The sequence below is a fragment of the Adiantum capillus-veneris genome, chromosome 29, assembly GCF_014529385.1.
Source record: "Adiantum capillus-veneris isolate H3 chromosome 29, ASM1452938v2, whole genome shotgun sequence".
Lineage (NCBI taxonomy): Eukaryota > Viridiplantae > Streptophyta > Polypodiopsida > Polypodiales > Pteridaceae > Adiantum > Adiantum capillus-veneris.
In genome coordinates this window covers 55,363,408-55,374,698 of record NC_140959.1, presented here as the reverse complement: position 1 = coordinate 55,374,698, position 11,291 = coordinate 55,363,408, and the positions used below count along the sequence as shown (strand labels likewise).

General features: G+C 44.9%; 2 protein-coding genes across 2 annotated transcripts; both read left to right on the top strand.

Annotated features, from left to right (window-relative positions):
* The first annotated feature begins 7,121 nt into the window (after positions 1 to 7,121).
* Positions 7,122 to 7,788, top strand: LOC147419224 (uncharacterized). The gene is made up of 5 exons (XM_086505789.1): positions 7,122 to 7,193; positions 7,265 to 7,291; positions 7,420 to 7,513; positions 7,595 to 7,673; positions 7,785 to 7,788. The coding sequence occupies exons 1-5, from the start codon at positions 7,122 to 7,124 to the stop codon at positions 7,786 to 7,788; spliced, it is 276 nt and encodes a 91-aa protein (XP_086361915.1).
* LOC147419223 (protein NARROW LEAF 1-like) lies at positions 7,191 to 11,090 on the top strand. The gene is made up of 6 exons (XM_086505379.1): positions 7,191 to 7,673; positions 7,785 to 8,358; positions 8,778 to 8,921; positions 9,194 to 9,434; positions 9,515 to 10,018; positions 10,433 to 11,090. Exons 2-6 carry the CDS (start codon positions 7,855 to 7,857, stop codon positions 10,846 to 10,848), a joined length of 1,809 nt encoding a protein of 602 aa, XP_086361505.1. The 5' UTR covers positions 7,191 to 7,673; positions 7,785 to 7,854; the 3' UTR covers positions 10,849 to 11,090.
* The last annotated feature ends 201 nt before the right edge of the window (positions 11,091 to 11,291 follow it).

Sequence of the window (11,291 nt, the reverse complement as noted above, 5' to 3'; positions counted from 1 at the left end):
TGTGTTGCACCCTCTACTGATCTCCGTCTCAACTGTTACGATCCCAACGACGTGGAATAAGATGATTTGTCAGCAAAACAAAGCGCCTCATAAGTTGCCAATCTCTTCTCTTCAAGCAAGAGGACAGTGCACCCGACAACACAAGGACAAAAGAGAGAGAGAGAGAGAGAGAGAGAGAGAGAGAGAGAGAGAGAGAGACCCTCTACTAACCTCTATCTCAGCTGTTGCTACGATCTCGATGACGTGGAGTTAGATGATCTACCAAGAGACCAAGTTGCAATTTAGTTGCAATCTTGCTCCATTTACACGACTAGCGCCACTAAAATGCAAAGCTAACGAGCTCTCCTCTTCAACTCTCATCTCATGGATCCAAGGGCGGGAAGGGATTCCGGCCCCTCCCCCCGGACATGTGTTGGCATGAGCTTGATCTGGAAAGCTTCAGAACAGTGTGTGCAACATGACACAGTGGATAGGCGTTACTCAAGACAAGTCACAAACTGTCACACAATGAATCCAAGGGCGAGGTTGCAGGCAGAGGATGGTAGAGTCGACTAACCACCCGAAACTGGGGGGAAAAACATGTGCCTTTTTTAAATGCAAGGCTTGCTCAACTTCGAGATTTTCCACATTATTGGAGTTTAGAGGGAGACCTCCCCAACTTTAGCCTGCCTGCACGCGCGCGCGAGAGAGAGAGAGAGAGAGAGAGAGAGAGAGAGAGAGAGAGAGAGAGAGAGAGAGAGAGAGAGAGAGAGCTCATTAACTCTCAACCGGACGAATTTAAGATTGATGCACCACCTCCATGTGTGTATGTGTATATAGGGTTGGATGCACTCACACCTACAGAGCGACTTAGTCGGTTGCATGCATGCGTGTGTGTGTGTGTGTGTATGTGCGCGCGCGTGCACACACGCTCACGCAAGAAGGTGTACCAGACAATGACATGGGCAATGGAGCAAGGCCATGGTAAGGCAAGTGTACACGTGTGCATGATAGGAAAGGGAGAAGGAGACATTTCGTTTGCAGCTCGGCCTCACAATTTTTTAATGTCATAGAAATAAGGTACTGAAAGAGAGAGAGAGAGAGAGAGAGAGAGAAGAAGAAGAAGAAGAAGAAGAAGAAGAGAGAAGAGAAGATAAGTTTTTATTGTCATAGGAACAATCCCAAGGTACCTCAAAAGAGCTATTCGATGGATCTTGAGCTCAGAACCTATTGCTCAAGAGGGAATTGGGATAACCAATCTACCACACTCGGGAATGTGTGTGTGTGTGTGTGTGTGTGTGTGTGTGTGTGTGTGTGTGAGAGAGAGAGAGAGAGAGAGAGAGAGTCCAATGCTCACCAATAAAACTTTCCTAGCCAATGAGAAAAAGGACACATGCCTTTTTATCCGCCTTTTTATGTCAAAAATGTAAGGAAGGAGAGAGAGAGAGAGAGAGAGAGAGAGAGAGAGAGAGAGAGAGAGAGAGAGAGAGAGAGAGAGACTGCAACCAACCTGAATGAGTCAAGGTTGAAGCACCTCATGGTAACTGCAAGCAGCATAATGGGATCGTTGAGCTTGCATAGCTTGGTGGAACTTGGGACAAAAGAACACACCAAGGGTGGGAAAAACAATGTAGCATTGACACTTGCTTTTGATTTTGTGACTTTGACCATCTATTGGCCCAAACAAGTCAGAGTGGATGTAAAATTGCCACAAATTTGCTTACGAAGCGGCCAAAAAAAAAGCGGCATAGGCCTAAGCTAAGAATTGCAAGGCTCTCTCTCTCTCTCTCTCTCTCTCTCTCTCTCTCTCTCAATGTTGGGCTTATGTAGATAGTGTAAGTTAAGAAAGTCCAGATGGCACCGTCAGAGACCGTCGGAGGCGACGGTGTTGTACTAGTATATGTATAGCTTTGAATACGCTCTCCCCACTTGTAGAAATACAATATATGGAAGTACCATGTGGGTGCTTAAGTAATTATATGCAAGTGACATCCCTCTTTGGTAATGAATTTGTTGAAACCTTAAAGTTTGCATATAAAGCGTGCCTCAGAGGCTTAGGACCAAAGAACCCCATGCTCCACCTAGCCTTCCTGCCTAGTCTTATAGACAACCCCCGCACTGGTTCTCCATTGGGCCATGCCCCACCGTAGGCCTCACATTATTTCCCCCTAGGAGAAGTGTTTTTGTCCTCGAAAACAAGGTCATGCAAATGTGCCATGAGCCATTGTCATGATAATTGTTCTTTGAGGATACACAATATTTGATACTCTTTAAATTATATTACAACTAGTCTGGTCGTCGACCTCCGACCGCCTCTCTCTCTCTCTCTCTCTCTCTCACGCACTGTGCAACTGGAAGGCGAAAGGCACACAACCGGAGCAACCTGCTTTCGCCACGTGTGGGGGTTGGTGGGGTGGGGGTGGGGGTTGTTGGTGGGGGGGGGGGGGATTCTTCCCCCTTTTATAATAGTATAGATGGGGAGACCTTGAGAATGAGTTGTGAGGAATTTCTAGGTGATCGATCTATTCTAGCGAAACCGATTAATTAACCCATTCGATTCCCTAAGAATCTGCTAAATTTGAAGTAAAAAGACGATAGTATCATCCCCATCACCAACCCCCTAGACATGGGAACGAGGACCATCTTAAAACCAAGTCATGAATAAGAGTTTGACTGTTGACTCTACTAAGAATTTTCAAGCTCTGGAATCTCTTCTAGAAAGAAGGAAGCTAGAATACAGATAGACAAAAAAGAAAAAAAGGAGAGGACCTACCACTTTTTATTGAGGCCTCTTTTCTGTCCTTCTAGACTAGTCATTAAAGGCTTTACTCGGAGGCTAAAGGTATTGAGCTTTTCCATAACTTTTCTTTTCCAACCACGTACATAGCCAAGTCCCAAAACATATGCACACAATTTCACACGACATACATCCCTAGAATGCACTATATGCTACACAATTTACAATCTCTCTCAAAACATACACGCTACTCGACACCTGCAATAGGATTTGACACCATCTTCCCAAAATTTTCCCGTCCTATGAAGGTCACAATTATCATGAGTCTGTCGTTAGAAGAGCTTGTGTACCAATTTCTCATCTCTAAAAATTTATACTATTATAAAAGGGGGAGGGATTTCGGCTCTCTCCTTCGGACGCGTGTCACTCCTTTCTCAATCCAACCAATGTGCATTGAACTCAGTGCGTTTAACGAGAGAGAGAAAAAACTTGCACGAAGAAAGAGAAAGGCAGGCGGCCAAAGGCCGCCGACAATACTAGTAGAGAATGAATAATATAGGGTACAATCTATGGAAGAATAGTACATTAGGCAATGGTCACATGAGACATAGTTGACACTGATAAATGTGCTTGATTTTGTGGTCACACATTGGGTGCTTAGAACCATGCATCGCCTTAGGCCTATGGTGACTATGATAATTTTGATATAGTCTCAATTTTAACAAAAGGCTCATCATCTTGCTTTGCACAACATTCGGGTCATTAGCTTGCCATAGCCTGTAACAAATTGTGGATTTTTATTGTGCAATGAATAACCCTCGAACACCTGAAGCATGGGACAATCGCGACCTGCAATGATGTGTTTGTGAACTGTCACCTATTGGTAACCATTGCAAAACAATGCTCTCCATGACCATAATGGAAGAACTAAAGGCCCTTAGCAGCATTTAGCTATTAGCTACTACAGAGAACATTCATGTATTGTCAAAATTCTAGCGAAAACTGTTTTGGCCTACACAAAAGCTTGAAATTTTTATGATATATCATCATCAAAAGGGTAAAATAAAAATATGCCTTCCCAAAGGGCAGGACTCTAATTTTCAATGCCTCTCTTTTGAAAGAATAGGAACCTTTGAAACACTTGCATACCAGAGACTCTTATAATCATTGAATACTTCACTCAATGTCTCTGAAGACTCATACATAATGCCATATGATCGACATGTCATCGAAATGGGTTTGTCACTTGGGTACATGAGCACGACTTCAAATCCCACAAACAAAAGGCTATGTGTTCAAGTCTCATTGGTCCAAAAGAGAGTCGACGCACTTGAGAGGTAGTTAATCCTTGAAGGGGCTGCACTAGGTGAAAGTTATAATTCCAAAAACGGCCATCACTTTCGTCAGAATCGCTTTGGTGTCTCGGCTATATAAGCTTGAATTCGAATCCCCTAAAGAATATAAACCCCGTCTAAGGCTCCCTCCCTTCCTCTCTCTCTCTCTCTCTCTCTCTCTCTCACACACACACACACACACACACACACACACACATTTTTGTTTGTTTTCGGAGTCGGGTAGGGCACGCCCGGTCGCTCTCCTCATACACCATAAAAGTGAACAAGAAGAACTACCAGGACTATGCACCCAGAAACCGAAGGCAGACACGCTTTTGTCATTCTCATTGTCATGTTGCCCAAATTCCAATCATCCGCCAAAGTTCCTTATGACTAGCGCTCCTCTTAGTCCTCCATAAACGGTGTGGTGGGAGAGAGGGGGCAACCTTCTTTGATGTATGCATAAGGTTGTAATTCCTCAATGCTTCCATACAAAAAGCTCTTCAAACGATGAGGCCTTTCACATGAGCAAGGGTTAAATTCCGCTAGGAAGCCATCTTGGCTTTTGTGTAGGTTAGCACAGTTTCCTTGCCCTCAAGTACGATAGAACTAGCAAAGTTGCAAACTGCATGCAAGGATTCGCAAGCTACGATTTACAATAAACCTAGCTCCTGTGAAACATCTATATACCCAGAGAAACTTTCCCTCTAAAAGATTTGGGCACTCTTGGACTAGTTGTAAGGGGGCAAGGCAAATCTTGCAATTGTGGGGTGGGCGGGAAGGGAGGTTTGGGGTTGGGGACGAAACCTCAATTCAAATTTTACATAGAGATTGAACTCCTCCAACGCAAACCTCCCTCCCACTTAGAAGGATTGTTGTTGGCATTGTGTATACTACATTACTTGTATGCAAGTCACACACATCCTTGTAAACTCGAGTGTCTCTAAGAATCAAGCTTGGGCTCTACATACAAATCCTCGTTATCGATAAACTACAACACTATCGTTGGATGCACACGAGTGTCTCTAAGAATCAAGCTTGGGCTCTACATACAAATCCTCGTTATCGCTAAACTATGACACTATCGTTGGATGCACACACTTCCTCACACATAAAATCAAAAACCAATCCTCTACCTATGTCTCACACTAAGGCCCCTGTCACACTGGGGCACCCAAAACATGGCCAAGCGGAGGTGGCGCCCTCCTATTCGTCCGGCAAAAAGTGATTTCGGGACTAGAAGCTCTGTCAGATGGCCGGCCTCACCAGCCCGGCCAACTTTCCAAAGTGGTGGCCATCTCTCAAAAAGTAACCCACGAACGCACGTCACAGGCTTTGAGCTCTGACCATCAGCGTGAGACGCGGAGAGTCTACCACCTGGCCTACACACGTTGATTGAAATGGAAGCCTACCTGCAGATTAATGTCCCCGTGTGACACGAAATAGGTGCCCACCCAAAAAAAATTTGTTGGGCAAGTGGCCCAGTGTGACAGGGGCCTAAGTCCCAGAAGCCAACATATGGGACAAAGTTTCATTCCAAAAGTGACTACCTTCAAGCCAAAATTTTCTTGTTTGAATACCTCCTCTTCTCTCCTTGGAATGTGCACCTTTTTTTGTTGGTTTTGGGGGCTTTCTCCATTTTCTACAGAACTGGAACTTGGGGAAGCAGGAGCAGGACTCAATATAATAAAAGGCTATCTTTTTGTTGTTTCTACTCTCATGTTTCTTGTGCCCCCTTACTCTCTCTCCTCTCTTCTCTCTCTCTCTCTCTCGGTCATGTCAATGGACTTCCTTTTGATGATTGCAGCTTGCAAGACCCTCCTAGACCTTGGTCCTTGTCTGGCCCAGTCACTTCCATGAGTCACTCACTCAGGTCACTTCTCCCCCTCTCACAGTGTCACACTGAGTCTCACACACACACACAATCTCTCTTGCCCTACACATGCATACGCATCAGCCCTCCTTCCCACCATCATCATCCCCATCACACATGCCTACACATCAGCCCTCCTTCCCACCATCATCATCCCCATCACCATCTATGCGTGTGTGCCCCTATAAGGCACGTGTCAGCATGATCCGCTCTTGGGCTGTCATTCACTGAATTGGGCTCTCATGAAACCCCATCTGTGCATGCACAAGAATGGAGGTGTGTGTGTGTGTGTGCGCGTGAGAGAGAGAGAGAGAGAGAGAGAGAGAGCGCAAGAAAGCGCCACCAAATTACCAATTGCTCTCCGATGAGAGCATGAAAGTGAGATGGGTTTCTGTTTATGTTCTTGGTCATGCAGAGTGTGTGTTAGAGAGAGGAAAGAGAGGAGAGAGTCGTGGGAGGGAAGAGAATCTGACAGACTCAAGAGAGGCCTTCCGGCAAGAGAGAGAAAGTCGATATCATACTTTAATATTATTTATGGAGCTTAGGGAGAAAGTTAGTGAGCTTGTCTGAGTTGTGTGTGTGTGTGTGTGAGTGTGAGAGAGAGTACAGCAAGTATCTGATGTATGTTGGCCTTTGTAGCTTCGACAATCACCAGGGAAGAAAGAACCCATGATGGTAAACAGAGAGCCTACCTCGTGGCGCTCCTGTGCAGGAGGGGGTCTTTTAGCAGCTGCCCGTCTCTTCAAACAAGCTGGCAAACACACAGGGTCAGAAGACCAAGGGCAAGAGCAGGAGGGTGAGCGCTCTCTGTCCACCACTATGGCAGTGAATTGAATTATCCCATACACACAATTTACAAAGCTTCTGCATCGTCCCAGAGAGAGAGAGAGAGAGAGAGAGAGAGAGAGATCATCAGGCAGCCTGAGGCAGGGCTCCCATCCCTAGCCCCATTTTGCAGGCCCTCCAATGCATCATCATCCCAAGAGATGCAGAGTACCCCTTCTCTGCAACCCCCATTATCACCCATTTCAATAAAGAGCTGCAGGATCCCCCCCTCCCTTCCTTCCTGCCCTATACTCAGGCTAAAAAAGCATTTCCCTCTGTTTATACACAAGCTAAAAGGATTGCCATATAGAACTTTTGGGATCAAAAAGCATCCTCACAGCCCTACAAGACCAACCCTTCTTTTGGTTTCTCAATGATTCCATGTTGGGGCGAGAGGTGGCCCCTTGCTTGTACTTTGCTTGATGGTACACAGAACTCTACAGAGGTCAGAGGGCACCTTCTTATTGGGTCAATTGGCAGCTTCTGTACACTTATACAGCCCTTTTTTGAATACAGGTTGGGCACCCCCTTACCCTCGTGACAGTGAGATGATGAGAAGCAGAGCCCTTTTGCAGCATTTATTTACAAGGGCTTCTATATTAGTCAGGAGATTTGAAGCCCTAATTAGAGCTTAATTTGCAGTTTTTCAGCGGACCCTTTTCTGTTGGTAGTCTCCATTACATGTACACAATGGTGGAACATACCATGTTCCAGAAGAAGACCCCATGCTTTCTGTGATGTGCAATCATACCAGCTCGCCTTTTGGTATCCCTGAAGTACCAAAAAACCTGCTACAAGCCTTCTGGCCCACTCATGCTTTCCATCTTTGAGGTTGATGGACTGTAGCTACAGTGTTTGATATCGCTTTTCCTTCTGGAGCTCTTGGAGTTACTTTAGTGCTCTTGCATGCAAAGGATATTTCAAGGTATTTTGCCTCTTTCTACAAACTTCATTTGATTCTCCTTGAAAGCATGCATAACACATGCCAAGTTATGGTTTTGCTCATGATACCCTGTGTTTCTCTCATGCTTTGCAGGTGATGATCAACATGTGTAGCTTACTTTGCAGGTGGATTATGGGTATTTTCTCGTAGGGCAGAGACGGACATGGATACCAGCCACACCCATGTCACGGAAGCTTCAAGAGCTTCTCCCCTTGTATCGGAAGAATCTGCCCTTGTCGACCATGACGTTCATCCCTCCTCTACTGAAGATAAGCAGCCAATGCAGTCTTGGCAAGAAAATCTCTCTATACCGCCTGTTGCACCAAGTGGGCAACATGCAGAAAGGAGTGCAGCTTATTTCCGGTGGCCTCCTTTGTCGCGTGCACATGGTACAGCGGAAGAGAGAGCTGCATATTTCAGCGGGCTTCAAAAGGATGTTGTTGTTGAGAACAAGGAGAGAGGGCAACAGGCTACCACCCTTCTGGATCTCATGACAATTAGGGCTTTTCATAGTAAAGAATTGCGGAGGTATAGCCTTGGGACAGCATTAGGATTTAGGACACGCGGTGGACTTGTCACCGACATTCCAGCTATAATTGTTTTTGTGGCTCGGAAAGTGCACAAGCAGTGGCTCCATCATCTTCAAAGGCTTCCTCCTGTCCTTGAGGTGCTCCTTCTGTAAAGTGCTTTGTTTTGAACCATCATTGTCTTAATATAGTTATCTGGTTTGTGCGCAAATCAAATTGGATTGCTTCTCTGGTGCGCTTGTTTGCCAAAAATTAAGTGAAGGCCCGATGTAGGGAAATGATCAAATGTTTTTCTATGAGCTTTGGCCTACTTTTGAGTGCTATAAGGCTCTTATGCATGAACCGAATGCAGGAAAATCATGCGAACTAATTGAATTAGAGCATATGTGAGAACATTGATGTTGCCATCGTATTGTTGTGAAAATAACACCCTTCACTTGCCACTTTATAACTTCCAATTGTAACACATTTAAGGGCTCATTTCTGTGTCATGTATGCACTGAGAGTTATTTTCTGCTGAGCTTGAGTGTTGATTGATTGCTGATCATACTTTTTGCAGGGACCAGGAGGTATCTGGTGTGATGTGGATGTTGTAGAATTTTCTTACTGTGCGGCCTCAGCTGTTGCTCCTAAAGAGCAAGTCTACACTGAATTGGTAGAAGGTTTGCAAGGCAATGATCCGCACATAGGTCCTGGTTCACAGGTGTGCTACACTCTTATCTCCCACTTCTTATGTTTGGTGCTTTGACAATGCTGTGTTTGGGCCAGCTCTCTTATATTCTAGGCAGTGATGATCAGAAAAATAGTTTTTCCCTAGCATTGGTTCTAGGCATAATCAATGACACCTTAATGTGTTAGTGTGAGTGGGACATGGCTTTGGCCTTTATTTATTACCTTTGCATCTTTCACAGCATCGGGGAGTCCAACCAGCTTGTACTTGTTAAACTAATTATGGTTGCCCAATGGCTTGCTCAGGTAGCGAGTCAGGAAACCTATGGGACATTAGGAGCTATTGTTCAAAGTAGAATTGGGCTACGTCAAGTTGGCTTTTTAACCAACCGACATGTAGCAGTTGATCTGGATTATCCCAATCAAAAAATGTTCCATCCTCTGCCCCCAATGCTAGGTCCTGGTGTCTATCTGGGGGCTGTGGAAAGGGCAACGTCATTCATCACCGATGATTTGTGGTATAACATTTTTGCGAGCATGAATCCAGGTTTGGTGCTGTTCTCAATGGCGGTGTTCCATACACAAGTGTCGAGTGCCCTGACATATCAATTTCATTCTATTTTGCAGAGACATTTGTAAGGGCAGATGGTGCATTCATTCCCTTCGGAGAGTGCTTTGATATCTCAAGGGTGAAGACGAGCGTCGAAGGAGTGGGCGAGATGGGGGATGTGGTGGATTTAGATCTTCAAGCACCTGTAGGAAGCATCGTTGGAAAGCAAGTTGTGAAAGTTGGGAGGAGCTCAGGTGTAACAACAGGGAGCATAATGGCATATGCTTTGGAGTACAATGACGAGAAAGGCATATGCTTTTTTACAGATTTTCTCATTGTGGGCGAAAATGGGCAGGCTTTTGATCTTGAAGGTGACAGTGGAAGCCTCATACTGATTGTAGATGGGGAAGGCCAAACAAAACCAACGCCAGTGGGTATCATATGGGGCGGCACTGCGAACCGCGGTCGTTTAAAGCTTCGACATGGCTGCGGTCCTGAGAACTGGACTAGTGGAGTTGATTTGGGTCGTCTTCTTGATTTGCTGCAGCTGACGGTTATCAAAAGCAGTGATGAACTTACAGGTGCTTCTTGTTTTGACTTGCTCCATTTTTCACTTGATTGATGTGTAGTGCATATTGCGAGTGACATGATTATGAGGTACTTAACAATAACCTTACAATTTTAGTCTTTGCTATGACATAAAGACGACAATTCTAAATATTAAAAAAAAGATAGGGTCTACGGTTGATTCAATAAGGATCTAGAGACCGATTGGTCCATTCAAGCATGAAGGGTCATGCCTTCAAATATGTAACCTCTTTTTGTTTGAGCTTGTGTAAGACCCATCTCACATAAGCTCTGTAGTGGCCTTAGATGTACAGAGAATAGAGAACACGTGTAAAGAATGTGAAGGTTTGCAGTGGGCCTTTGCAATACATGTGATGCAAAATTTTGGAATAACTGGCTAATCTGTCCTCCCTTTGGTATGTTTATAGGTGCGATTGGGGAACAGAGACAGTGGCTTGCCCGATTGGTTACCAGGCAGCGTGTAGAAGAGAAGCCAATTGGTTGTCATGGTGGATTCACAGAACTCGGAAAAGAGAGAGCAAGCCATCCAGTTACTTGCAAAGAGTTCTCATTGGAAAATTTGCACACACTCAAACAACAGCAAGAATCGGAAGCCACAGAAATAGACAAGACTCTTGTTGAAGAGCCATATGTGAGTGAGCTGCCTAGCACCTCAGCAACTGTGGAGCTTGAGCTCTTAGATTTTGCATTTGCTCGATGTGACTCACAACCTGCGCAAACAAGCCATGCCATCATCAACAATGATGGCCCCAGCGAAGACCTGTCCTTCGGTCTTCAGTTATTTGATAGACACGCCAAAAAGAGAAGACCCTCTGATAGTTGAGTATACGCTCACACATACAAGCTCAGTTAGAAGCTGCCTCTGGCCCACTCTGGTTGGAGTCATGCTTGCACTTTAAACCCTTTTGTATCACAAGCCTCAAACAAAATTCTTCAATTCATGTGATTCATGATTGACAAGAACTCCGGGCAGGTTCCATGATTTACATGAAATGTCCTTCGAATTACGAATTGAAATACAAGCAAAATCTCTTTTTTTGTAATGAAATATCCATTTCTTTGCTCTCCGATGGGAATCTTGTGATATTACCTTGGCATTGTTAGGGCTTTCCACTCTGGACATAGCGTTCAAGATAACTTTCAAAGCAATATCAATTTTGTAAAGGTTAGTTGAACAGCCAAGTCCTACCCACATGTGAGTTTGGGGGGGGGGGGTATCATTTCGAGGAGGCTGATGCTATTCTCCTAGAGCAAACAAGGTGATAC